The sequence below is a fragment of the Sus scrofa genome, chromosome 2, assembly GCF_054392235.1.
Source record: "Sus scrofa isolate SSC_HxYL_T2T_F1_AM1 chromosome 2, Sscrofa_HxYL_maternal_Yorkshire_Landrace_v2.0, whole genome shotgun sequence".
Classification (NCBI taxonomy): Eukaryota; Metazoa; Chordata; class Mammalia; order Artiodactyla; family Suidae; genus Sus; species Sus scrofa.
The window spans coordinates 73194213-73219974 of record NC_139384.1 but is presented as its reverse complement, the minus strand read 5'-3'; the positions used below and the strand labels follow the sequence as shown (position 1 = coordinate 73219974).

General features: G+C 38.3%; 1 protein-coding gene across 2 annotated transcripts in view; it reads left to right on the top strand.

Annotated features, from left to right (window-relative positions):
• Positions 1–18352, top strand: part of LOC110259331 (adhesion G protein-coupled receptor E2) — a 48182-nt gene extending 29830 nt beyond the window's left edge. For both annotated transcript variants that reach the window (XM_021083633.2, XM_085012601.1), the window contains exons 17-20: positions 12782–12848; positions 13120–13211; positions 14116–14284; positions 14371–18352. In XM_021083633.2, coding sequence (XP_020939292.2) covers positions 12782–12848; positions 13120–13211; positions 14116–14284; positions 14371–14517 — 475 coding nt within the window. In that variant the 3' untranslated portion in view covers positions 14518–18352. The remainder of the gene's footprint in view (positions 1–12781; positions 12849–13119; positions 13212–14115; positions 14285–14370) is intronic.
• Positions 18353–25762: the final 7410 nt, after the last annotated feature.

Here is a 25762-nt window from a genome sequence, read left to right as displayed (position 1 = left end):
CCCACTTTCTGGAGGGTTTTATTAGAAATGGGTGTTGGATTTTGTCAAAAGCTTTTTCTGCATCTATTGAGAGGATTGTATGGTGTTTATTCTTCAGTTTGTTAATGTGGTGTATCACACTTATTAATATGCAGATATTGAAAAATCCTTGCATCCCTGGCATAAATCCTGCTTGATCATGGTGTACAATCATTTTAATGTATTGCCGGATTTGGTTTGCTAATATTTTGTTGAGGATTTTTGCATCTATGATCATCAGTGATATTAGCCTCTAATTTTCTTTGTGTGTGTGTGTGTGTGTGTGTGTGGTATTTCTGTCTGATTTGGGGATCATGGTGATGGTGGCCCCGTAGAAGGAGTTTGGGAGTGTTCCTTCCTCTGTAATTTTTTTTGGGAATAGTTTCAGAATGATAGGTATTAAGTCATCTCTAAATTTTTGATAGAATTCACTTGTGAAGCCATCTGGTCCTGGACTTTTGTTTGTTAGAAGTTTTTGTTCTTTATTTACTTTTTAGATTTTTTAAATTATTTTAATTTTTTCCATTATAGTTGGTTTATAGTGTTCTGTCAATTTTCTACTGTGAAGCAAAGTGACCCAGCCCTCTCCATATATATATACATATATATGTATGTATGTATTCTTTTTTGTTGGAAGTTTTGAAATCACAGTTTCAATTTCAGTACTTATGATTGATCTGTTCATCTTTTCTATTTTGTCTTGGTTTAGTCTTGGAAGATTGTATTTTCCAAGAATTTGTCCATTTCTTCTAGGTTTTCCATTTAATTGGCGTATGGGTGCTTTAGTAATCTCTTATGATCCTTTGTATCACTGTGATGGCTCTTGTACCTTCTCTTTTTCATTTCTAATTTTATTGATTTGAGTCCTCTCTCTTTTTTTTTTTGATGAGTCTGGCTAAAGATTTATCAATATTGCTGATCTTTTCGAAGAACCAGCTTTTCATTTCATTGATCTTTTCGATGATTTTCTTCATTTCTATTTCATTTATTTCTGCGCTGATCTTTATGATTTCTTTCCTTCTGCTAACTTTGTGTTTTGCCTGTTTTTCTCTCTGTAGTTGCTTTGGGTGTAAGATTAGATTTTTTTGTTGTTGTTGACATTTTTCTTCTTTCCTGAGGTAGGCTTGTATTTCTATAAACTTCCCTCTTAGAACTGCTTTTGCTGAATTCCATAGGTTTCGGATTGTTGTGTCTTTGTTATTACTTGCTTCTAGATATTTTTTAATGTCCTCTGATTTCTTCAGTGATCCATTGGTTGTTTAGTAGCACGTTGTTTAGTATCCACATGTTTGTGTTTTTTGCAGTTTTTTTCTTACTGATATCCAGTTGTATAGAATTGTGGTAGGAAAAGATGCTTGAAATGACTTCAATTTTCTTAAATTTACTGAGGCTTGATTTGTGGCTCAGAATGTGATCTATCCTAGAGAATGTTCTGTGTGCACTTGAGAAGAATATGTATTCTTCTGCTTTTGATGGAATGTTCTATAAATATCTTTTAAGCCAGTCTGGTCTAATGAATCATTTAGGGCCTGTGTTTCCTTGTTGACTTTCTCTTTGGGTGATCTACCCATTGCTATAGGTGGTTGTTAAAGTCCTCCAGTATTATTGTGTTGTTGTCAATTTCTCCTTTTAAAAGGTTGTTAGCAGTTGCCGTATATATTGAGGTGCTCCTATGTAGGGTGCATATATATTTACAATTGTTATATCTTCTTGGTTTGACCCTTTGATCATTATAATGTCCTTCTTTGTTTCATATAATTTCTTTAAGTTTGATTTTGTCTGATTTGAGTACTGCTACTCCAGATTTCTTTTGATTTCTGTTTGCATGGTATATTGTCTTCCATTCTCTCCCTTCCAATTTGTATGTGTCTCTGGAAATGAAGTGGGTCTAACGAAGACAGCAATATATGGGTCTTGTTTTTGTATCCATTCAGCTAGTTTATGTCTTTTGGTTGGGATATTTAATCCATTTACATTTAGGTAATTATCAATATGTATGTTTTTATTGTCATTTTATTGTTTTGGATTTTTTACTGGTCTTTTTTTCTTCCCTTTTTCTCTTGTTCTCTTCTTTTGTGGTTTGGTGTCTAACTTTAGTGTTGTATTTGGATTGCTTTTTCTTATTTGTGTGTATATCTGTTGTAGACTTTTGGTTTGCAGTTACCATGAAATTTTGATATAGGCGTCTATATGTATATATACAAGGTTGGTTTAAGTTGTTGGTCTCTTAACTGCAAATGCATCTCCATTATCCTGCATTTGTACCCTCCTCTTCTCACAATTTCTGGTTTTGGTAGGATACTTGTGTGTGAATGATTTCCTACCTTTACTATATGTATGCCTTTATTGGTGATTCTTGACATTTGTAATATTTTTCTTTCTAGTCGTGGCCTTTTCTTTTTCACCTAGAGAAGTTCCTTTAGTATTTGTTGTAAAGCTGGCTTAATGTTGGTGAATTATCTTAGCTTTTGCTTGTCTGAAAAGCTTGTCCTTCAAATCTGAATGTGTGCCTTGCTGGGTAAAGTTCTTGGTTGGAGATATTTTGCTTTCATTTCTTTAAGAATATCTTTCCACTCCCTTCTGGCCTGCAGAGTTTCTGCTGAAAAATCTGCCAATAACCTTATCGGGGTTCCCTTGTATGTTATTTGTTTCTTTTTCATAGTTGCTTTTGATATTTTCTCTTTGTCTTTAATTTTGGTCGGTTTGATTTAATATGTGTCTTGGGGTGTCCCTCCTTGGGTTTATTTTATATGGTACTCATTGTGCTTCCTGGATTTGAGTGAGTGATTCCCTTCCAATGGTAAGGAAGTTTTTGGCTATTAAATATTTTCTCTGGTCATTTCTCTCTTCTCCTTTTAGCACCCCCTATAATACCAATGTTGGTGTGATTAACATTGTCCCAGATTTCTCTTAGCCTGTCTGCATTTCTTTTCAATCTTTTTTGTCTTTTCTGTTCCACATCAGTGATTTCCACTAGTCTGTCTTCCGCCTCACTTATTTGTTCTTCTGAATCCTGTATTCTGCTGTTGGTTCCTTCCAGTGAATTTTTATTTCAGTTATTTTATTTAGCATCTCTGCTTGCTTAATCCTTAAATCTTCCATTTCTTTGCTCATTGTTTCTTATAATTTATCAATCTTTGCTTCCAGTTTATTTCCCAGATCTTGACTCATCTTTGCTATCATCAGTCTAAAGTCTTTCATGGAGGTTGGTAATCTCGAGATCAGTTAGCTTCTTTTCTTTCTTTTTATTATTTTTTTTCTGGATCACTTATCTGAGTTATCTGAGTCATAATTCTCTGCCTTTTCATTTTGTGTATATTTTTGGTGTGGTCTCCTTTTTGCAGAGAATAGTGTAGTAGCCTCTCTTCCTTCTGATGTCTGCTCCCCTTGTGGCTGAAGTTAGTACATGGGCTTGCTGCAGGTTTCCTGATGGGAGGAACTAGTTCCTACCTCTGGTAGGTGAAGATGATTCTTTTTTTTTTTTTTTTTTTTTTTGCCATTTCTTGGGCTGCTCCTGCAGCACATCAAGTTTCCCAGGCTAGGGGTCTAATCGGAGCTGTAGCCACTGGCCTATGCCAGAGCCACAGCAACATGGAATCCGAGCCACATCTGCAGCCTATACCACAGCTCACAGTAACGCCGGATCCCCAACCCACTGAGCAAGGCTGGGGACTGAACCCACAACCTTGTGGTTCCTAGTCAGATTTGTTAACCACTGTGTGCCATGATGGGAGCTCCAGATTCTTATCCCTCTGTTGTGTGGGGCTTTGTCTCTGGGTGTGATTAGAGGCAGCTGTGTGCCTCGGTCATCTTTAGGCAACCTGTTGGCTGATGATTGGGGCTATGTTCCCACCTGGTTTAGTGTTCAGCCTGAGGATTCTCAGCCCAGGTGGGTGGGGCCATATTTTTCCAAAATGGCCACCTCTAGAGGATCTCACACTGATGATTATTCCTGAGACCTTTGCCTCCATAGTCCTTCCCCTACAATGAGCCACAGTCACCCCTGTTTTCCCAATAGATACTCCAAGAACTGCAGACTGGTCTCAAACAGATTCTTATTAAGTCTCTGCTTTTGCTGGGACCCAGCCTGTGTGTGCCTTTCAAGAGTGGAATCTCCATTTCCCCCAGTCCTGTGGAGCTCCTGCATACAAACTTTGCTGGCTCTCAACACGAAATGTCCCAGGGGCTCCCCTTCCCAATGCTAGATTCCCCAGGCATGGGAACCTGGTGTGGGGCTCAGAACTCTCACTCCCACAGGTAAGCCTCTGTGATATAGTTACTTTCTAGTCTGTGAGCCATCCACCCAGTAGGTATGAGTTTCTTACATCACGTAATCACCCCTCCTAACATGTTGATGTGGCCTCCTCTTTGGAGTAGGATATCTTTTTTGATAGTTTTCAGTCTATTTTGTTGAAGGTTGTTCAGCAGTTGGTTGTAATTTTGCTGCTTCTTTGAAAGAAGTTAAGCTCCAGTCCTTCTACTCTGCCATCTTAATCCCATTTTCAAAAGTGAGTCAAAACAGTTTTGTGCAGTTAACTTTTAAAACAGAAAAAAGAGGTTACAAACTAAAATGTGTTTAGAGTATCTTTCACAATACCTATATAGTTTCCTTTACTGGTACTCTTTATTTTATTTTGTCTGTGGATTCATATTACTATCTAGTGTCATTTCATATTGGCCTGAAGGATTCATTTAATATTTTTTGTAGAAATTCTTGTAGTTATGGCATCAAGAATTTATTTTGTTTTTGTTTATCTTGATATGGCTTAATTTCTTCATTTTCAAGGAGAATGTAGCTTTATATGAAAGTCTTGGTTGACTATATTTTTTGACTCTTTGAATACATTATTTCACTGCCTTCTGATCTTTGATTTCATGCAATAAGTCATTTGTTAATCTTATTGAGGAGCTCTTATTCATGAAAAATGAGTTTTATCTCATCACTCTCAAGATTGACTTTTGTCAGCAGGTCTATGATGTGCTTAGGTGTGACTCTCTTTGAGCTTATTCCATTGGTAGTTCATTGAACTTCTTTGATGTGTAGATTAATATTTTTCTTCAAATTTAGGAAGTTTTGAGCTATTAATTTCTTTAAGTATTTTCCACCCCTCCGTTTTTTGTCTTTTTCTAAGACTCCAATTTTGTATATGTTGGTACACTTGGTCCTGTGCCACAGATCTTGGAAGTTCTGTTCACTTCATTTTTTTCTTTGTATTCTTGAAATGTATAATCTCTGTTGTCCTATATTCAAATTTATTAGTGCTTTCTTTAGCTGGCTCAGATCTGTTCTTGAGTCGCTCTGGTGAAATTTTCTTTTCAATTATTGTACTTTTCAACTTCAGAATTTCTATTTGATTCCATTCACAATTTCTACCCCTGTATAAATATTATTTGGTGAGACATTGTTGTCATACTTGCCACTAATTTTTTAGACATGGTATATTTTAGTTACATTAATGTTTTTATAATTAATGATTTAAAAACTTTGTTTAAGTACAAAATTTGTACTTAGGCTCACTTTCTTTTGCCTGATATTTTTCTTGTGTATCTTGTGTACTTTCCTGTTGCTTTACACATATCATAATTTTTTGTTTAAAACTAGGTGTTTTATATATATCACAACACTTTTTATCAGATTCCTCCACTCTCCCAGGTTTGTTGTTTCTACATGTTTTTTGTTTGTGACATTTCTGGACTATGTATATTAATAATTCCCTTCAGTGTGTGGCCTTTGATATCTCTTCTAGCTTTAGTTGCTTTTATTTTTAATTCTGGGCCCCTAGGGGGGTTATACTTGTTTTAGTATAATTTGGTATCCACCCAATGTTTGGTCATAAGATTTATTAAGTTCCTTGCCTATATACTTTACACTCTTTTGCAAAGGTACTTGTGTGATAAGGCACACCTTCAAACTTCAGGAAGTTTATATAGCAGTTGGGCCTTCAGTTCCTGATTGCAAAAAGCTATAAAGCCAGCCAGAGATAAAAGACTGATGTGTTTTTTTACCCCCAGATATTTCTTGAGCATGGGCACATTATTGTGCTTCCTTAGATTCCCAGAGAGATTTGAGATTTTTTTCAAAATTCCCTATTGTTCTTTAGTATCCACTCTTTCCTTCTAAATTCCCAAGTTCTTATTGACCTCACCTGAAATCACAGCTTTGGGCAGCTGGTGATATGAGAGTTTGCTTTAGTTTTGATAATGCCCTAGGTGTAAGTATTTTGGCCCCCACTGAGATCAGCTCTCAGTCAAATCAAATAGCCACCAAATTAGAAGAATAAAGATCTCCCAGAGAGCTAAAGGATTAGAAAAAAATATTAACTGTGCTCTGGGGATGACAATGATGGTGCTTTTAATGCAGATTCAAAAATATACATCTCTGCTGTCTGCAGTGCCATCAGATTTTGGCTGTTTCACCAGTAAGCTGGAGAGAGAAGAAATGGGAATGGAACTGAGTTAAAACATCAAAGACTCCTTCCTCCCCGTTATTATTGAGCTTCTATTCTATCTCATAGACTATTTTTAGTTTATTCTGCTGCTTTGGGTGTTTGCCAGAATTTTGAAATTTTTGGCTTTAGTTGTTTTGCTTATATTTTTGTTGTGTTCATAGGAGAGAAAATTTGCCAAGGTCCTCACTCCTTCCTTCAGGAAGTCAACCTCCCAGGATGCATACTCTTAACTACAACATGCTGCTAAAGTTTATGTTCACCAACTGTGTTCCTCCCAGGTGTCCTTAAACACTTGTTCTTTTTTCCTTACATTTTTCAATGTACTTCATTGTCCTGACATGTCTTTCCTTACTCTTTATTTTACTCTAATGTTAAAACAAGAGTGAATTCTGTCACTGTCTATCCATAAACCTTGAGCAATAGACTAAAAATGTCTCGGCCTTGGTTATACTTCAGTTAATCAATAAGAGAACTTCTGTTTTTCACTGTTGGTAAAAATAATTAAATAACTCAACAGGACAAATAACCCCCACAAAAAAAGATTGGAGTAGACTTTTCTCCAAAGATATTTAAATAACCAATAAACACATGATGCTCAGTATCAATAGTAATTGGGAAAATGCAAATCAAGAACCACAAAATGAGATGTCATTTAATACCTATTTGATAAAGTGATTAAAATGAGAAAAGACTTACAATAAAAAGTGTTTGTAAGGATGTGGAAAAATTGATGGTCATAATAAAACTAGTTCAGCCTCTTGTAAAAATCAGTTTTACAGTTTCTCAGAAGGTTTAATATGTAGCTACTATGTGACTCAGCAATTCCACTCCTAGGTATATGTTCTAAGCATATGAAAACATATGTTCACACAAAAACTTGTATATTAATGGCTATAGCAACATTGTTCAAAATAGCCAAAAACTGGAAATAAACAAAATTAATTCCAATATACAATGGATTATTATACAGCCATTAAAAAGAATGAAGAGACTTTTCAGCCATAAAAACATGTGGTTATGTGGATTAATCTTGAAAACATAATGTTAAGTGAAAGAATCCAGTCATAGAAGATAACATATTGTATGATTCTATTTATGTGAAATGTCCAAAATAGGCAAATCCATAGTGACATAAATTAGGTTACATGCACCCCAATGTTCATTGCAACAATATTTACAACAACCAAGACATGGAATCAACCTAAATGTCCATTGACAGATGAGTTAATGAAGAACATGTGGTATATATACATTATGGAATATTGGCCATAAAAATAAAGAAATACGTCTTTTTCAGAAACGTGGTTAGACCTAGATATTATCGTACTAAGTGAAGTAAGTCAAAGGCAAATATCATAAGATGTCACTAATATGTGGAATATAAAAAATGATACAAATGAACTTATTTATAAAACATAGACAGACTCACAGACTTGGCAGACAAACTTATTGTGACCAAAGTTTGGAGGGGCATAAATTAGGATTGTGATTAACATATACACAATACTGTATACATAACAGATAATCAACAAAGACATTCTGTATAGCACAGAGAACTCTACTCAATATTCTATAATAACTTATATAGCATAATAATCTGAAAAAAATAGATATATGTATAACTGAATCACTTTCACATATACCTGAAACTGAGACAACATTGTAAATCAACTATACTCCATTATAAAATAAAAAGTAAATTAAAAAAGAAAGCAGACTACTGGTGCCTTGGGGCTAGGGTTGGGGTTGGGGGTGCATAAAAGTGGGGGTGAGGAGTGACTGCAAATTTGAATAAAGTTTCTTTTTTAGGAGTTGAAAATATTCTGAAGTTAGAGTATGGTGATGGTTGCACAGCTCTGAATATTCTAAAGATCATTGAACTGTGCAGTTTTTAAAATTATTTTTATTTTTTCCATTATAGTTGATTTACAATGTTTTGTCAATTTCTACTGTACAGAAAAGTGATCCAGTCATATATATATATATATATATATATATACATATGTATATATATGCATATGTACTCTTTATCTCACATTGTCCTCTACCATGTTCCATCACAAATGACTAGATATACTTCCCTGCACTATACAGTGGGGTCTCAATGCTTATCCACTATAAATGCAATAGTTTGCATGTATTAACCCCAGACTCCTAGTCCATCCCACTCCCTCCCCCTCAGGATCCACAAGTCTGTTCTCCAAGTCCATGAGTTTCTTTTCTCTGGAAAGATTCCTTTGTGCAGCATATGAGATTCCAGGTATAAGTGATATAATATGTTATTTGTCTTACTCTTTCTGACTTACTTGACTTAGTATGAGAATATCTAGTTTCATACATGTTGCAGCAAATGGCATTATTTTGTTCTTTTTTATAGCTGAGTAGTAATCCATTGTGAATACATACCACATCTTCTTAATCCCTTCATCTTTCAATGGACATATAAGTTGTTTCCATGTCTTGGTTATTGTGAAGTGCTGCAATGAATAAAGCTGCATAATCTTTTTCAAGGAAAGTTTTGTCTGGGTATATGTCCTGGAGTGGGATTGCTTGATCATATGGTAGTGTTATATTTTGTTTTTCTGAGGTACCTCTATATTGTTTTCTATAGTGTTTGTACCAATTTACATTCCCACCAACAGTATAGGAGGATTCCCTTTTCTCTACACCCTCTCCAGCCTTTGTTATTTGTTGACTTGTTAATGATGGCCATTCTGACTGGTGTGAGGTGGTACCTCATAGTAGTTTTGATTTGTATTTCTCTACTAATTGGTGATGTTGAGCTTTTTTTTTTTTCATGTACTTGTTGGCCATCTGTATATCTTCTTTGGAGAAATGTCTATATAGGTCTTTTCCCAGTTCTCAATTGGGTTGTTGGCTTTTTTGCTGTTGAGTTGTATAAGTTGTTTGTATATTTTAGAGATTGAGCCCTTGACAGGGGCATCATTTGAAAATATTTTCTCCATTCCATAGGTTGTCTTTTTTTTAAGGTTTCATTTGCTGTTCAAAAGCTTGTCAGTTTGATTAGGTCCAGTTGGTTTAATTTTGCTTTTAATTCTGTTGTGAAGGGGGTTTTAAAGTCTCCTACTATTATTGTATTCCCATCAATCTCTCCTTTTATGTCTGTTAGTATTTGCTGTATGTATTTGGCTATTCCCATATCAGGAGCATATATTGGCAATTGTAATATCCTCTTCTTTAATTGATACTTTCATCATTAAATAGTGTCCTTTTTGTCTCTCTTTATGGGCTTCATTTTAAAGTCTATTTTGTCTGATGTGGGTATTGCGACTCCTGTTATCTTGTCTTTTCCATTCTCATGAAATATCTTTTTCCAACCGCTCACTTTCAATTTGTGTGTTCCATTTGCCTTAATATGAATCTCTTTTAGACAGCATATTGTAGGCTCTTGCTTTTTTTAGCCAATATGCCATGCTATGTATTTTGATTGGAGCATTCAGTCACTGACATTTAAGGTAATTATTGATAAATATGTATTTATTGCCATTTTAAGTCTTGTTTTACAGTTGATTTTATGTTTCTCCTTTTGTTCCTTTCTTTCTTTGATTGGATGATTTACTTTTACTTTATTATTGTGTCCTTTTCCTTTTAGTTTTTGTGAATGTAATGTTTGGTTTTGATTTGTGGCTGCCCTATGTTTCAAGTATGTCAACTCCTTCCTATGTCTGCTTGCTTTAGCCTGATAGTCATATATGCTCTAACACACTGTAAAAAAAGAGTCTAGATTTCTTACTTTCTTTTCCCATATTTTATGATTTTGAAGTCCTTTTTTGAACATCTTCAAGTTTTTCCTTTTGCTGTGCCTTGTGTTTGTTGTTATTTTTACAATAGATTTTTTTTCGTTTTACATCTGTATATTGGCTTATATAAGTGCTTTCCAATTGTGATTTCCCACATCTTATTTCTTCTTGCTTCTTTTTCATTTAGAGAAGCACTTTCTGTTTTTATTTTAGAATGGGTTTAGTATTTCTGTACTCCTTTAGCTTTTTTTGTTGGAGAAATTTCTTATTTCTCCTACTTTAAATGATATTATTGATAGATAGAGTATTATAGGCTTCAAATTTTTCCCTTATAAAACTCTGAATATATCTTGCCACTCTTTTCTGGCCTGTAGTGTTTCTGTGGAGAAATCAGCTGATAGACTTATGGGGATTCCCTTCTACTTAATGCTTTTATTTTCTCTTGCTGTCTTTAGAATCCTCTCTTTATCTTTAACTTTTGCCATTTTTATTATAATATCCCCTTGATTGGGTACTGAGTGTGTTTCTAGGGAGAAGGATGCAATGGGCAGGGCTAGTAGTCATTGCCTGGTTGCTGGGCTTTTGACAGTAGCAAGGACCTGTGGGAAGGTGTCACAGGCTGCTCCTAGTTGCATGGCCCTGGGAAGTGATAATGAGCCTCAGGCAGATTTTGACAGTGTCCAGAGCATTTGGAAGTGGCAGTGGTAGGGTGTGTGAATTTCCAGTGGAGTGAGAGCAACAACAGGTAGTATTCAGTCACAATGCCCTCCTCTGTGGTATCCTCTGAGCTGACTGGGGCTGCAAGTGGTGCCTGTTCATGGACCCCTAGTGGTGGCAGGTCATGCCACTGTTGGAGTCAGAGATAACTGTGACGGTTTGTCCCTGCCACCTGTAGACTACGCAAGAAACACCTCATCCTGCTTAGCCTCATCCTGCTAGGCTTCTCCTAGTTGCAGGGTCCCGGGAAGTGACAGTGATAAGGAATGTGTGGGCACTGCCTGGAGTGTTTGGCAGTGGCAGCAGCAGGGAGGTTGTGTTCTTAGGGGAGTGAGAGCAACAGTTGGTGGTGCTCAGTTGCAATGCCCTTTTTTTGCTGACCTCTGAGATGAGTGGGGCTGCAGGTGGAGCCTGTTCACAGAGCCTTAGTGGTTGTGAACCATACCTCTATCTGGTTTCTGAGATGACTGCTCTGGTTTTTCTCTGCCACTGTGGACCATGCAAGAGGTGCCCAGTTTCCCATAGACTGAGGAAGTGGCCTCTCACCAGCAGTAGCCTGCACCAGAGCCTCCTCACACTCTGAGGACCTGTGCATACACAGGGAATGAGATTCCTGTGGCTGTCCACCCCTCCTCCTCTCAGCCTCCCCAACAGTGGCACCTTGCTTTTCCTGCAGGCCCAGAACTCCTCCCAGGTTCCCTTGGCTCTGGCATTCTGCTCCAAGCCAGTAGCACACTGCTTCCTAGCCCCTCAGGCTGTCTCCACACAGCCAACCCTAGTCCTCTCCCTGGTACTCACCTCCAGAGCCTGAGTTTCAGTGCCCAGCATCTGACCAAGAATCTCAGGCTGTGGTGCCTCGGGCAGTGGTGCAGATGTTCTGTTTGACTCTCACTTTTCTTTGCCCTCCTCAGTCCAGTTTCTGCCATTTCTCAACAATTTTAAGGTCTCTCTATCTTGGCTGATTTCTCCATCAGTTAGGTGGCTTCCCTGGGTGTGAGTTTTTCCTCTTTAACAGCTCCATCTCAAAAGTGATAGTTCTTTCCTGATTCCTTCTCTCTCTCTCTTATTTTTCTTTTGCTCTACCTAGTTATTTGGAGGATTTCTTGCCCTTTTTGGAGGTTTAAGTTCTTCTGCCAGTGTTCATTAGATGTTCTGTGTGAATTGTTCTAAATGTAGATATGTTTTTTTTTGATGTGTTTGTTGGAAAAGGTGAGCACTACATCTTACTCCTCTGCCATCTTGATCCTCCTCTCCTAAACTATGCAGTTTTAATGGGTGAATTTCACGGTATGTGAAATATATCTCAATAAAGTCATATAATTGAAAAAAAAAATCAGAGGATGGGAGTTGCAGCAGATAAAAAAAATTAAACTGAATACTGCAAGAAAGTCACCTTAAAACCATGTTAGGGTCACAGGACTCTCAAAAACAAACACATTTATAGACTTCTTCCCTCTTTCCACACTATTTCCCTTAGTAAACATCCACTCATTATTAATATCTAAGCTAAAATGTTTCTTTTTTCATTTAGGATTGTTAGAATCTACTCTATAACCATCCTAATCCTTTGGTTCCCAAACTAAGCATGATATTCAGTTATACATTATCATCACCTCCCAGTTTTCTTTTAACATCACCATGTATCTAATTGTGTGTCTTGTACTGATGTGAGATTTATGGCTTAAGACCATATTTATTTTCTTGACCACTCTATCTTCAGAGCCAGCCATGGAGCCTGACACAGAACACTCAGTATTTGTTGATGAATGAATGAATTTATATAATTTTTCTAGATTTCTGTGGACCAATGAGTTTTTCATTCTCTCCCTTGCTTAGCTGCTGGCTCAACTCAAAAAAGGGATTTAAATGGAGTTTCCTTGGACCAGTCTGTTCCATCTTCTCGGTGAGTGAAGACATCAAAGCATCATTAATGCTCAGCTGAGGGCTATCAGAAGAGCATAACTGTAAATGTGGTGGGAGTGAGGAGGTGAGGGGAGCAAGAATGTTCCTGACTTGTCCTGGGTTTGCTTTGGTTTTCTAAGACTATTCCTATGGCAAAAACTTCACACTCTAATACTGTTACTAGACATGGAATATAAGTGCAGAATTGAGGTTGGACAGACTAGACAAAGGATCAAAATTTTATTCAATAAAAATTTTGTGGTTTTCTGAAGGTCAATTTAGTTTTCTTTCTGGTGACCCTCTGGATGTTGAAAAGCAAACTCTCTTCCCTCAACAGTGATGTGTCCACCCTCCAGAACACAAGGTAAGATGGAACAGCAGCTGACAAGCCCACAGAAGTGTTGTCCCAAGAGCAAAGGTGTGTGCCTGGGAAGTTCCTAGTGCCCCTTTTAGAGTCTTCTGCGGGAACCCAGAATAGAACAGATGCAGCTGTCCTTCTATGGAAGCCAGTTCAGATCCAGTGGTGTACAGTGTCCATCTCTAAGCCCAGCTTGTGACTCCCTCAGCAACAATCTTTGGGCTTTTGTCATCAGTCCTATGACAAAAAGGCAAAGAACAAATATGTTCCCATGAAGTCCTTAGAAAAATCTGTGACTGCTCCCACAACTCAGCACACTTTCATACTCCACCGTCATTTCAAGCTCCTTCTCACCCTTCTTCCATTCCTCTCTCTGGGAAAAAAGAAACTCCTAGCCAAAATCAAATCTCCTGGGAGGCTTGGGTAGTCCTTTGCTCCAGGAGCCCTTGGGCATAAATGATGCTCTTTCTTTCATGTTTCTATAATATTTCCCAAAATTTGCATGTTATTGTTTGGTTGTATATCTGTCATTTGAATAGATTGTGAGCTTTATGATAGTAACAATTTTGCCTTTGTTATTTTTAATTCTGAGGCCCTGGCACAGTGTATAATGCATGTAATATTGGTTGAATGAAATTAGGGATCTCCATGGAGCATCATAAAGGTATTTTTCAACTTACATTATGAAGTGTCACTACCCTCTTCAATCCAAATTAAAGTGCCATTCTGGACCTGAGTGGCATTTCTATTGTGGAGAATCATTGATAGTAAATATCAAAGCTAATCGCAATTCAGTCTGAAAACTCATTACCAACAGGGGAAGGCAGAAGCATGCATAGGTCAAAGATGAGAATGGCCTTGATTGTGTTGCTCAGGGTGCATCATGAGCCTCCTTTCTTCTCCTATCCAGGAAGCTGACATTTAAAGCCACAGCTCAGCTCTTTATCTTGGGATGCACATGGTGTCTGGGAATCCTGCAGGTGGGACCAGCTGCCCATGTCATGGCCTACCTCTTCACCATCATCAACAGCCTGCAGGGTGTCTTCATCTTCCTGGTGTATTGCCTCCTCAACCAACAGGTACTACTGTCTGACTCCCACTCAGGACTCTTCCCAACCTCACTCCTTTCAGCGAGTTGACTCAGAGTGTGGTTTTGCCTCTGCAGGTCCGGAAGCAATATGGGGAATGGTTCAAAGGGATCTATATAACCAAATCCAGGTCTGAGAAGTACACACTGTCCAGCAAGACCGAGTCTGATGCTTTCAAATATAGTGCTGTAAGATCTCACATTGCGGACACAGAGTGTAACTAACTAATCCACTTGTGCAGCACATGCTTTACCACTCAACAACTAGGTATGCAATAGTTGATGTCCTAGGATGGCTCACACTTGGTTTTACTCATTGACCCATTAACCATTAGAAATGGTCTTAGTTTGTTTGAAAATATATTCCACTCTTGTTGCTTAGGGAACTGTGTTTATCATTTATTCATATATAAATACCCTTATTGAACATCTGCTATGTGCCATGAATAGTTAACTAAATAAGCAAGAATCAATGATCAGAAGTGGCAAGGCACATTCCACACAGAGACACATTATTCTATCCTTTTCCTCTACACCTTCTTCCATGTAACACTCATTCAACAGCACCCCTACAAAAATGCAAAAATTGGGGCTGGAATTATGTACTTATTTATGCATTAAACAGAAGTGTGTTATCTAGCACTTTAGACTTTCTTAACAAGGCTGCCTAATATTTTTGTCACCGTCTACCCAATGGAAAACCAAGAAGGAAAGGCAGTAATGACATGGGATAATTCATGGCAGTGACTACTAAGAACCAACGATTACTACTTTAAACTTACAAACATTTTACTGATGTTTTATCACCTCTTCCATCTTCTGTTAAATCCCTTGAGTTTTACTTCCTATTTACAGGAGCTTACTATATGCCTGGAAGTCCTTCAGCAATTCTCTCATTATCTTGTTCACCAACCTCCATAAGAACTGGTTCCACCACTGAATCTTCTATCTCCTCCCCCTTTCTAAGAAATATTTTCATCACCTATTTCACAGAGAAAATCAAAGTCATCATTGATGACACTTTGTGAATTCCATGTCGTAAACTGTACCAGACAGTGACATGCACCTTCTCCATACTGACACAATTTTCCTTCTTCTCTCCGAAGACAGTGCTTCCACCTGCACTTTGGACCCCATCATTCATGCCTTATCAGTTATCCTTACATTATTGTTCACATATATTTCCTCCCTTTCTCTCTCTCTCTCCCTCTCTCTTCCTCCCTCCCTCCTTCCCTCCTTCCCTCAACTTTTCAACAGTATTCTTCCCATAGTCATGTATACATGTTTGGTCCTCTTCTATCTTACAAACTTGTCCTACTTGGCCCTCTTCTAGCTACCAGCTGAGGGTTGACTTTTCACTCTTGTCTCCATTTCCTTTCCTTTAAACCACTCCTTCAACCCATGAAGATATAGCTTCTTTCCTCCATCATTCCACTGAAACAAATATCTCTTAGATCTACAATGATTTCCATCTCCCAAAAAGTTCTTTCAGAAACTTTTGATTATTCATCACCCCTTTCTCATGAAACACTCCTTCCTTATTCCCTCTAGATTCTACTTACATGCCCCTCCATGTCATTATTCCATTCTCTCTCTTTCTTCTCTATTGTTTCCTTTATAGTTCTAACAAGTGGATTGGTTCCAAAACAATTTCAATTTGCATTAAATTCTTTCCTTCTAGACAATAATATTTCTTCCTTAGATTCAGTCATCAGCTAGATGCAAGTGTTACCCACTATCTTTCTCTACTTCTGACATTTCCTCTGCAATCTAGAGAAGTACTTGACATCTTTGACATCTCAAAAGACATCTTCATCTCAGCCTTCCAGTACAAACGTTGCAATCTTTACCCTAGTCCAATCCTTTCCCATGGTGTCCTTCTCTATCTACATGGTACCACATTAATCCTGTGGCACAAGTTTGGAACCTAAAAGTTATTTCCAACAACTGTCTTATTTCCCATCACAACCTACCCATTTTTCAATCCTGTTGTGCTTATCTTCTCAGTGTGTCCCCAGTTTGTCCATCTGGCTCAACCTCCATCACCTCCTCCTCAGCTAGGCTGCCATCGTCATTTGCCTGAACAACTGCAACATCCTCCTGAATACTCTTTCCACCTTTGTCACCTCCCAATGCATCTTTTACACAGAAATCAGAACTAACTTTTCAAAATGTAGATAAAATCATGACACTTTTTAATCTCTTTTTTAAGGCTACACGCACAGTATATGGAAGTTCCCAGGCTAGGGGTTTAATGGGAGCTATAGCTGCCAGCCACACCACAGCCACAGCAACACCAGATTTATCTTACAGATCTTGAAGTTAAAAGTCCAAAATGTTTTTTTTTTGTTTTTTTTTGTTTTTTTTTTTTGAGATCAATGCATTTTATTGAGGGGCTTTGGGGGGGAGTCGAAAGATTGGGAGAACAATGAGATCTGATGTCCCCCCAGCCAGGATCTTCTTGCTTCTCAGTCGTTCCAAAATGGGTTTTATGGGACTAAAATCAAGGTTCAGTAGAATTGCATTCTTTCTGGAGTCTCTAGGGGAATATTTGTTTCTTTTGTTAGCTTTTAGAGGCTGCATGCATTCCTTGGCTAGTGGCCCCATGCTTCACTCAATTTTCAAAGCCTTTAGCATCTTCAAGTCTCCCTCAGTTTCCTCTGCTTATGTCATTATATTTATTTTCCTGTATATAACTCTCTATTTCCCCCGTTTCCTTATAAGAACCCTGGTCATTATATTGGCTCATCTTAATAATCCAGGATAATTTTCCTTCTCAAAATCCTTATCTTAATTACACTACAAAACACATTTCCTTTCCATGTAAAGCAATAAATTCACAGGTTCCAGAGATTAGTATGTGAATATCTTTAGGGGACCATTTTCTGCCTAGCACACCTATTATACATAGGTTTGGTTGACCTACTGTAGAACCATCAAAATCTGCCTCATATTATAGCTATTTGAATAAATATTTACCATTATCCTCTATCCCATCAGAGATAATATACACAGTGAGGAAGGAAATGTACTTTCTGTGTAGCAAAATACAGTAATGGCATCATATAGCCAATGAATGATTTTTAAATGCAGGTACTTGATCAGCTCTTTCCACTATCAAAGGACAAAACAAATATACTACTGAATTTACCTTATACTGTCTCATAAAATTTGGTGTCTCTGTGTTTAAAAGATGTAGAAATGTGTCCCTCTCATTATGGCATCTCTCTGTGGCTTCCTGTAGTCTTGTTCAAGAAAAACAAAATATTTTCCCTTGTGTCTATTTCTGTCTAATTTCCCAAAGTGCAATATTCATAAACTTCTTGAGTAGAGATAAAGATGTGAAGTTGCCCATCTCAAGCATCTGAAATTACCCTGAGCTTCCTATAGACCTAGAAATAAATAACTCATATTTAGGATGGTAAGGATAGGTAAAAGAAGAATTGAATGCTTCTTCCTTTACATCTCAGGTGATTTACAAGAGATAACATTTCCAACCTTTCATTAATCTTCCACTTTCCCCTTTTTATGACTTTCTGCAGGAAATAATATTTCAAAATCTTGAAGCAGAGGGATCAGGACATACATTTTGAAAAGACAGGTATTTTTTGGTAGTATATTTAACTACTCTCATATTCTATAACTTGAGGGTAGGAAATGTAGGGAGATGAGACTCCTGAGAAAGACCAAGTTCTACCAAAATGCAATATGGTAGGACTTTTGATCTTACCCTGACAAACCCAACTGGCAAAGAAACTTAGTGCTTAAAGACTTCTTAAATTTCTTATTTCTTTTTTTCAAAGGAACCTTTTTAGGTTATCTTTCTATAGCCATATATTATTTCTAAAATTTATAAGCAATGATATCCTGCTGTATAGCACTAGGAACTATATTTAGTCACTTATGATGGAGCATGATGGAGGATAATGTGAGAAAAAGAATGTATATAAGTTTGTGTGACTGGTCACCTTGCTGTACGGTAGAAAATTGACAGATTGACAGAAAACTGTAAACCAGATACGATGGAAAAAATAAAAACCATTTAAAAGAAAAAAAAAAACATATTCTGAAAATCTTTTGAACTGTATCCTCTAATTCCATGGAAAAATCTGAAGTATTATTCTTTGAGTCATGAAGAGAGTATAAAAAAGACTTTGTTATGTGTGTTTCAAGAAATCTATTGTGTCAGCAATGTGAAAGAAGTCGTGGTGGACATGTTCGATTCTCAATTTTTACAAAATCTGGAATTTTTTTGTGCCCAACAGTGCATTCAGAAAACTGTCAACAGATCAAGGGCTAGCTGAGGCTCAACGCCTCAGGCATGTTGGGTAAACCCTTTTCTGAAGCCTCTCCTTCCTACAAAGACTCTTCCAGATGCTGAAAGTCTATGAGCAGGAAAACCATTCTCAAGAGATATTAATACAAACAACATCCAAAAGAATGATAGTGTTCATGCCATAGTCTGTATTTCTTAATTGCTTCTGTTTTCTATGGGTTTAATTAGTCACTCATTCAAAAATATTTATTACTCACCGCGTCCAAGGCGAGATCAAGAGAGACACAGGTCCTGCCTTCATGGAGCTCTCAGGGGGAGATAAGTAAATTTTTTGCAGCTAGAGTTGGTTTAGCTGCTAGAGGGTCCTTTAAGTCATGTCTGTATAACTGGGTGATTGAAGTATAAACCATTTGATAGACACCATCTTCTTTCATCCTCACACCAATTTTCACATAATTTGAAAGCTCAGATCACGACAGGTATATTTTGGACTTTGTGGGCCAGTGTATCAGTCTGGATTCTCCAGAGAAATAGAACCAATAGGACACACACACACACACACACACACACACACACACACACGCATGCGCGCGCGCGTGCGTATAAATGTTTATTATGAGGTATTGACTAACATGATAATGGAGGCTGAGAAGTCCTACAATCTGTCATTTCCAAGCTGGAGACCCAGGAAAGCCAGTAATACAGTTGGAAGGCCTGAGAGCCAGACAGCTGATGATGTGGTTCCAGTTTGGGTCTGAAGACTTGAGAACCATGAGTGTGGAGAGCAGAAGATTGATATCCCTGCTCAAATAGTCAGGCTGAATTAATTTAACCAGCTTCCACATTTTTATTCTATTCAGTCTCTCAATGGATTGGGGATGCTCATCCACACTGGAGAGGGCCATTAGCTCTACTGGATCCACCAATTCAAATGCTAATCACTTCTGGAGACAGCCTCACCCATACACTCAGAAATCATGTTTGACTAGTTGGCTAGACATCCCACGGCCCAGTCAATTTAACATACAAAATTTACCATAGTAACAACTCAATTCTGAAATTGTAGCATGGAAACTGCTAAGGACACTCATAAGTGAATGATCACGGCTTTTTTTCCCTTTCTTTTAGGGCTGCACCCATGGCATATGAGATTCCCAGGCTAGGGGTGGAGTTGGAATTGTAGCCACTGGCCTACACCACAGCCATGTGGGAATCTGAGTCACATCTGTGACCTTTGCCACAGCTCATGGAAACACCAGATCCTTAACCCACTAGCAAGGTCAGGGATCAAATTTGTGTCCTCATAGATACTGGTCAGATTTGTTTCTGCTGAGCCACTACAGGAACTCCTGATCATGGCTGTGTTATAATAAAGCTTTATTTATCAATACTGGATGTGAATTTCATGTAATGTTCACATGACACAAAATGTTATTTTGATTTTTTTTCACCCATTAAAAAATGTAAAAGTAGAGAGCTCCTAACCCTAACCCTAACCCTAACCCTAACCCTAACCCTAACCCTAACCCTAACCCTAACCCTAACTGGGGTGCAGTGGGTTAAGAAACTGACTGCAGTGGCTTGGGTTACTGTAGAGGTGCAATTTTGATCACTGTCCTGGTGCAGTGTGTTAATGGATCCAGCATTGCTGCCACTGTGTCTTGGATTCAGTCCTTGGCCCAGGAACTTCCATATGCCATGGGGTGTGGCCATAAAAAATGTAAAGTATCTATTGATGGATGAATGGATAAAGAAAATGTAAGATACAAAAAAAGACACATACACATACAGACACACACAACACAAACACAGGAATACTGTTTTCCATAAGAAAAAATGAAATCCTGTCATTTTTGATATCATGAATGGACCTCGAGGTCATTATGTTAACTGAAATAAGTTGAAGAAATAAAAATACTGTATTATCTCACTTATATGTGGAATCTAAAAACAAACAAATAAAAATTCAAGCTCATAGATACAGAAAACACGTCAGTGGTTACCAGAGGCAGGCAATGGGTGTAAGTAAAAAGGATTATGGAGGTCAAAGGTGCAAACTTCCAGTTACGAAATGAAGAAATCCTGGGAATGTAATGTACAGTATGGTGACTATAGTTAATAATAGTACAGTATTGCCCTACTTGGAAGTTGCAAAGAGAATAAATCTTAAAAGTCCTCATCATAAAATAAAAACATTGTGAATATGTGTGGGGACAGATATTAATGAGACTTACTGTGTTGTAATTTTGCAACACACAAATGTTGAATTCTGTTGTATATCTGAAACTAATACAATGCTACATGTCAATCATACCTCAATCAAAAATGTAAAAAATATTCCTGGCTTGTGAGCTGTACATAAACAGGTTATACATAAGTCAAATTTGGCCCAAGGGCCATAGTTTGCCACCCCCTGTCCTAGGATATTGAGGAAGGCTATTCATCCTATTGGAAATGTGTCCATTAGCTCTTCAAATGTTTGATGAACATTTAGTCTTTTGAAAGGCATGATGTCAAACAGAAGGAAACTAAAGTGAACAAGGCATACATGATCCCCATGTCCAGGATTGTTGAAGACCTGTGTATTAGCTCAGGATGTTATAACAAAATACCATAGATTATGTAGCTTGAACAACAGAAATTTATTTTCTCATAATTCTAGAGATCAGGTTTGATCTTAATCAAGTCTAAGATCAAGGTTTGACAGGGTTCTGTTTCTAGTAAGAGCTCTCTTCCTGGCTTGTAAATGGCTGACTTCTCACTTTGTGCTTACATGGCCTTTTCTCCATGTTTAAGTGTATAAAGAGAGAAAAATGCAAGATTTCTTGCAACTCTTCTTACAAGGGTACTAATCCAACCATGAAAGCCCCATGTGTATTTAACTCTAACTATCTCCTAAAGACCCCATCACTAAACACCATCACATTGTGGGTTAGGCCTTCAACATATGAGTTTAGTAGGGGCACAAATGTTTAGTCCATGATAATATGTAAAGAGAAAGGGAATATAGAGTAAAGAATATAATGTGGTCTAGGGGACACAGAGCCCCTGCAGGGACATGGCAGGAGTGGAACAGCCCTGGCTTGGAGAATAGTTGGGAGAGAGCTCTGAGTCTGCTGATGGCAGCATCCCAAAATGATTAGGGTTTGGAAGGCAGATTTCAGCATTTTCCCTCATATCTTATGGGTTTTTTTTGAATGTTAAATGAGAAAATACAGATTAAATTCTGGTATGAAACCCACAGATGAACAAGAGTTAACCAGGGATGAATTCCCACTATGGCACAGTGGGTGAAGAAATTGACTGCAGGGGCTTGGGTCACTGAGAGGTGCAGGTTTGATATCCAGCCTGGTGCAGTAGGTTAAAGGATCCTATGTTACCACAGCTGCAATAGGTTGTGCATAGGTCATAGCTGCAGCTCATATTCAATCCTTGGCCTGGGGAACTTCCAAATGCCATGACTGTGTCCATAAAAGAGTTAACCAGGGAAAGTAAGCATGCAGGGTCCTCCAGATCATTTCTCCAGAGCTATATCACAGAGTTGGAAATGTCTGTGAGACAAGGCTCTGAAGTGGGGTTACACTTCTCATTCTAGAGTTACAGTACAAGCCCATACCATCAAGAAAAGTGGGTAGAACATGATGGAAGATAGTATGAGAAAAAGAATTTGTGTGTGTATGTACACACAATTTGCATATATATATATATATATATATATATATATATTTGTGTACAGCAGAAATTGACACAGCAATGTAAATCAAGTATAATAAAAAAGAAGAATGGGTGGGGAGGGGATGGGAGGGCTATGATACAAGGTTGAAGAGGTTTCTCCCTTCAGCTCTCCATTTAGGGGATTGGCTATGAGCACCTCCCCTAACTGGCCTCCCTCTTTGTAGATATAATGGTCATTGTATGAATTAGGAAACAGGGACTCATTTAGCCCCCTGATGGAGAACATAGAATCTGGACACTTGAAATATGTAAGAAGAAGCTCTCAAAGTTGGATGTTAAGGAGCCCATGTGTCATGGAACTGGAAGTTTACAAGTCAGTTCCTGCAAAACTTCAGACAACAGACTCTGCATCTATGCAGTCCTGGAGTCCCGGGATGACAGCCATAAAAATGACAAAATAATTTCATTTTCTATAATATGGATGAACTAGTGACTCTCATACTAAGTGAATTAAGTCAGAAAGAGAAAGATGAATACCATATGATATCACTTATATCTGGAATCTAATATATGTCACAAGCGAAATTATCTACAGAAAAGAAACAAGCTCATGGACATGGAGAAGAGACTTGTGGTTGCCAAGGGGGAGAGAGTGGGATGCGCTGGGAGTTTGGAGTTAGTAGATGAAAACTATAGCATTTGTAGTGGATAAGCAATGAGATCCTGCTATGTATAGCCCAGGTAACTATATCTAATCGCTTGTGATTGAACATGGTGGAGGATAATGTGAGAAAAAGAATATATATATGTGTGTGTGTGTGTGTGTGTACACACTTGCTGTACAGCAGAAATTGACAGAACATTGTAAATCAAGTATAATAAAAATTAAAAAAATAAAAGTCATTCACTGCAAAACTACAGACAACAGAATCTGCATATATGCAGTCCTTGAATCCTGGGAATACTTTAATATTCAGAGGTTGGGCATTTGGGTTTAGTGACTGGAGGCTGCAACAGTGAGAGTCAGGATTATGGGAATTCATTAGGATTAGAGGGTAGCATGGAAAGAGAGGCATTGGGGAAGGTGTATAGAAATAAAGTATATGGAGGGGAACATTGGGGGATGCTGGGGACTGCGGGAGCCTGTGAGACTGAGCTAGATGGTCAGTCTTCCTTTGGGGTGTTCTGGGGTGGGAGATCAAATGACATAGTGAGTAGGGGCCAGGGACCTGGAAAGAATCAGGTGGGAAATTTTGTAAATGAAGAAGGGAAGACTGGGGGAGTTATGAGGGGGCTAGATCAGAATTGTATTTGAAGAGATTGGCACTGGGCAGGGGGTCTGCAGAGGCATTCAGTTCTGTGGAGGATATGGGGGGAAGTTGGGAGCACCATGGAATTGGAGAGTGTCTGTATTGGGGTAACCTCAGTTTCAGAGAGGGAAAAAGGATGGATGACAGAAACTAGGAGGACAGTGGATACAGGGAGATATGAGGGGTGGAGGGTGAAATCAGAAGGCTTGTGAGGATTCATGAGTGTGGGATGAGTAGATCTGAGTTGGTATAGCAATTGGGGGAACAGAAGGGGAGAGAGTGTTAAATGAGGGAGATCTTGGCAGAATGAGGAGAGCTAGCTGGACTGGGGGAACATGGGGACCCTCTGAGGATTATTGACTCAGCACTCTGGGATGGACAGAAGTCCTATGGTTCTCAGGTGACTGAAACCACTGAGCACACATAGGGTAGGTGAAAGGATGAAATATGAGTATCAGGAATGTGTTGTAAAAGAAGGCAATGAGTATGAGGGTCCTGGAAGAATGGAAGTGGGTGGGGATTTGGGGAGGAAATTACAGTAACTTTGATATGGTGTGGAGTGTTTGAGGGAGGCTTGTGGGTGCTGGTTAACAGGTAGGACTCAGGGGAGCAAGTGAGGGGCTGGGAGGCTGCTGCTGGAAGAGGGATATGGGAGATCCTGGAGAGAAAGGGCAGGGATGGGCAGATAAGAAACCTGGGAGGGAAATAGGAGATGGGCATTTGGATGGAGTTAGAGTGTTCTCAATGTTCTTTGGAAACTGAGGGCAGCGAGATTCTGGGATTGGTGGAAATGAGTGAACAAGGGATATTGGGATAGGAGATAAAATGGCCAATGAGTGCATGGGCAAGGGGTCTATCTGGCTAGGGGAGCTTCAGATTTAGGGAGGGATAGGAAGATAAAATTTGAAGATTACAGTGATGGCTTCAGGACAGAGTTGGGAGGGTGTGAAAAGGACTAAGTAGTGAGAAAAGGGGAAAACCTGAAGAATCCAGGTGAAGAGACCATCCTCAGAAGCTCTTCCAAGAAATGAGAAGGAAAAAGATCAGCAGTGCCCATAGATATCTTCTCTGTTCCCTCACTCATGGGCTGCTGAGTCTTAAATGCCTTTGAGCTACTATTCTTTGGAGTATAAATACAGAATTGACTCTGTATTCCAAAGAGAACATAGGATGTGTTTATGATTTCAAAAGAAATACAGGAAAAATGCAGAACATTTGGAAATACCTAAAAAGCACAAAGGAAAACAAAAATATCAGCAGTCCCACACGGAAAAAAAAAAAAATCATGGTTGACTTGATGTGCATTCTTCTCTCTGTTACTGTCTCCTGTTCTTTGACTTTCTTGTCATCCATCCACACTTACGTAGGTGATACCCCGTGGTATTACCATGTGTCCCCATTGGCCACACTTGATTCTCACCCCCACCATGTTGTTATGAAGTCAAAGACCATGGCTTGGTTCTGGCATAGGTGGCTTCCACTGATGACAACTATGCACACTGAGAACTAACTACTGGGCATGCAAAACCCTTGGAATTCAGTCAGTGTTCACCAACCTCAGGCACTCCTCTGACAGCATCATGATTTTTGATGCTTTAAAAAGTATAGTTGATTTACAATGTTGTACAATTTTTTAATTTATTTTTATTTTTCTTTACTTTTTAAAAATTCTTATTCCTCCAATACAATTTTTTTTTCTACTGTACAGCATGGTGACCCAGTTACACATACATGCCTACATTCTATTTTTGCACATTATCATGATCCATCATAAGTGCCTAGACACGGTTCCCAGCGCAACACAGCAGGATCTCATTGCTTATCCATTCCAAAGGCAATAGTTTGCAACTATTAGCCCCAAGGTCCCCATCCTCTCCACTCCCTTCCCCTCCCCTTTGCAAACCACAAGTTCTCCAAGTCCATGATTCTCCACTGTTCTCCAAGTCCATGATTTTCTTTTCTGTGGAAAGCTTCATTTGTGCCATATATTAGATACCAGATATATGATATCATATGGTATTTTGTTCTATTTATGACTTACTTCATTCAGGATGAGATTCTCTAATTCCATCCATGTTGTTGCAAATGGCATTATTTCATTCTTTATTATGGCTGAGTAGTACTCCATTGTGCATTATATACCACGTCTTCCTAATCCAAACATCTTTCAGTACATTTGGATTGAATGCTCCAATCAAAAGACATAGAG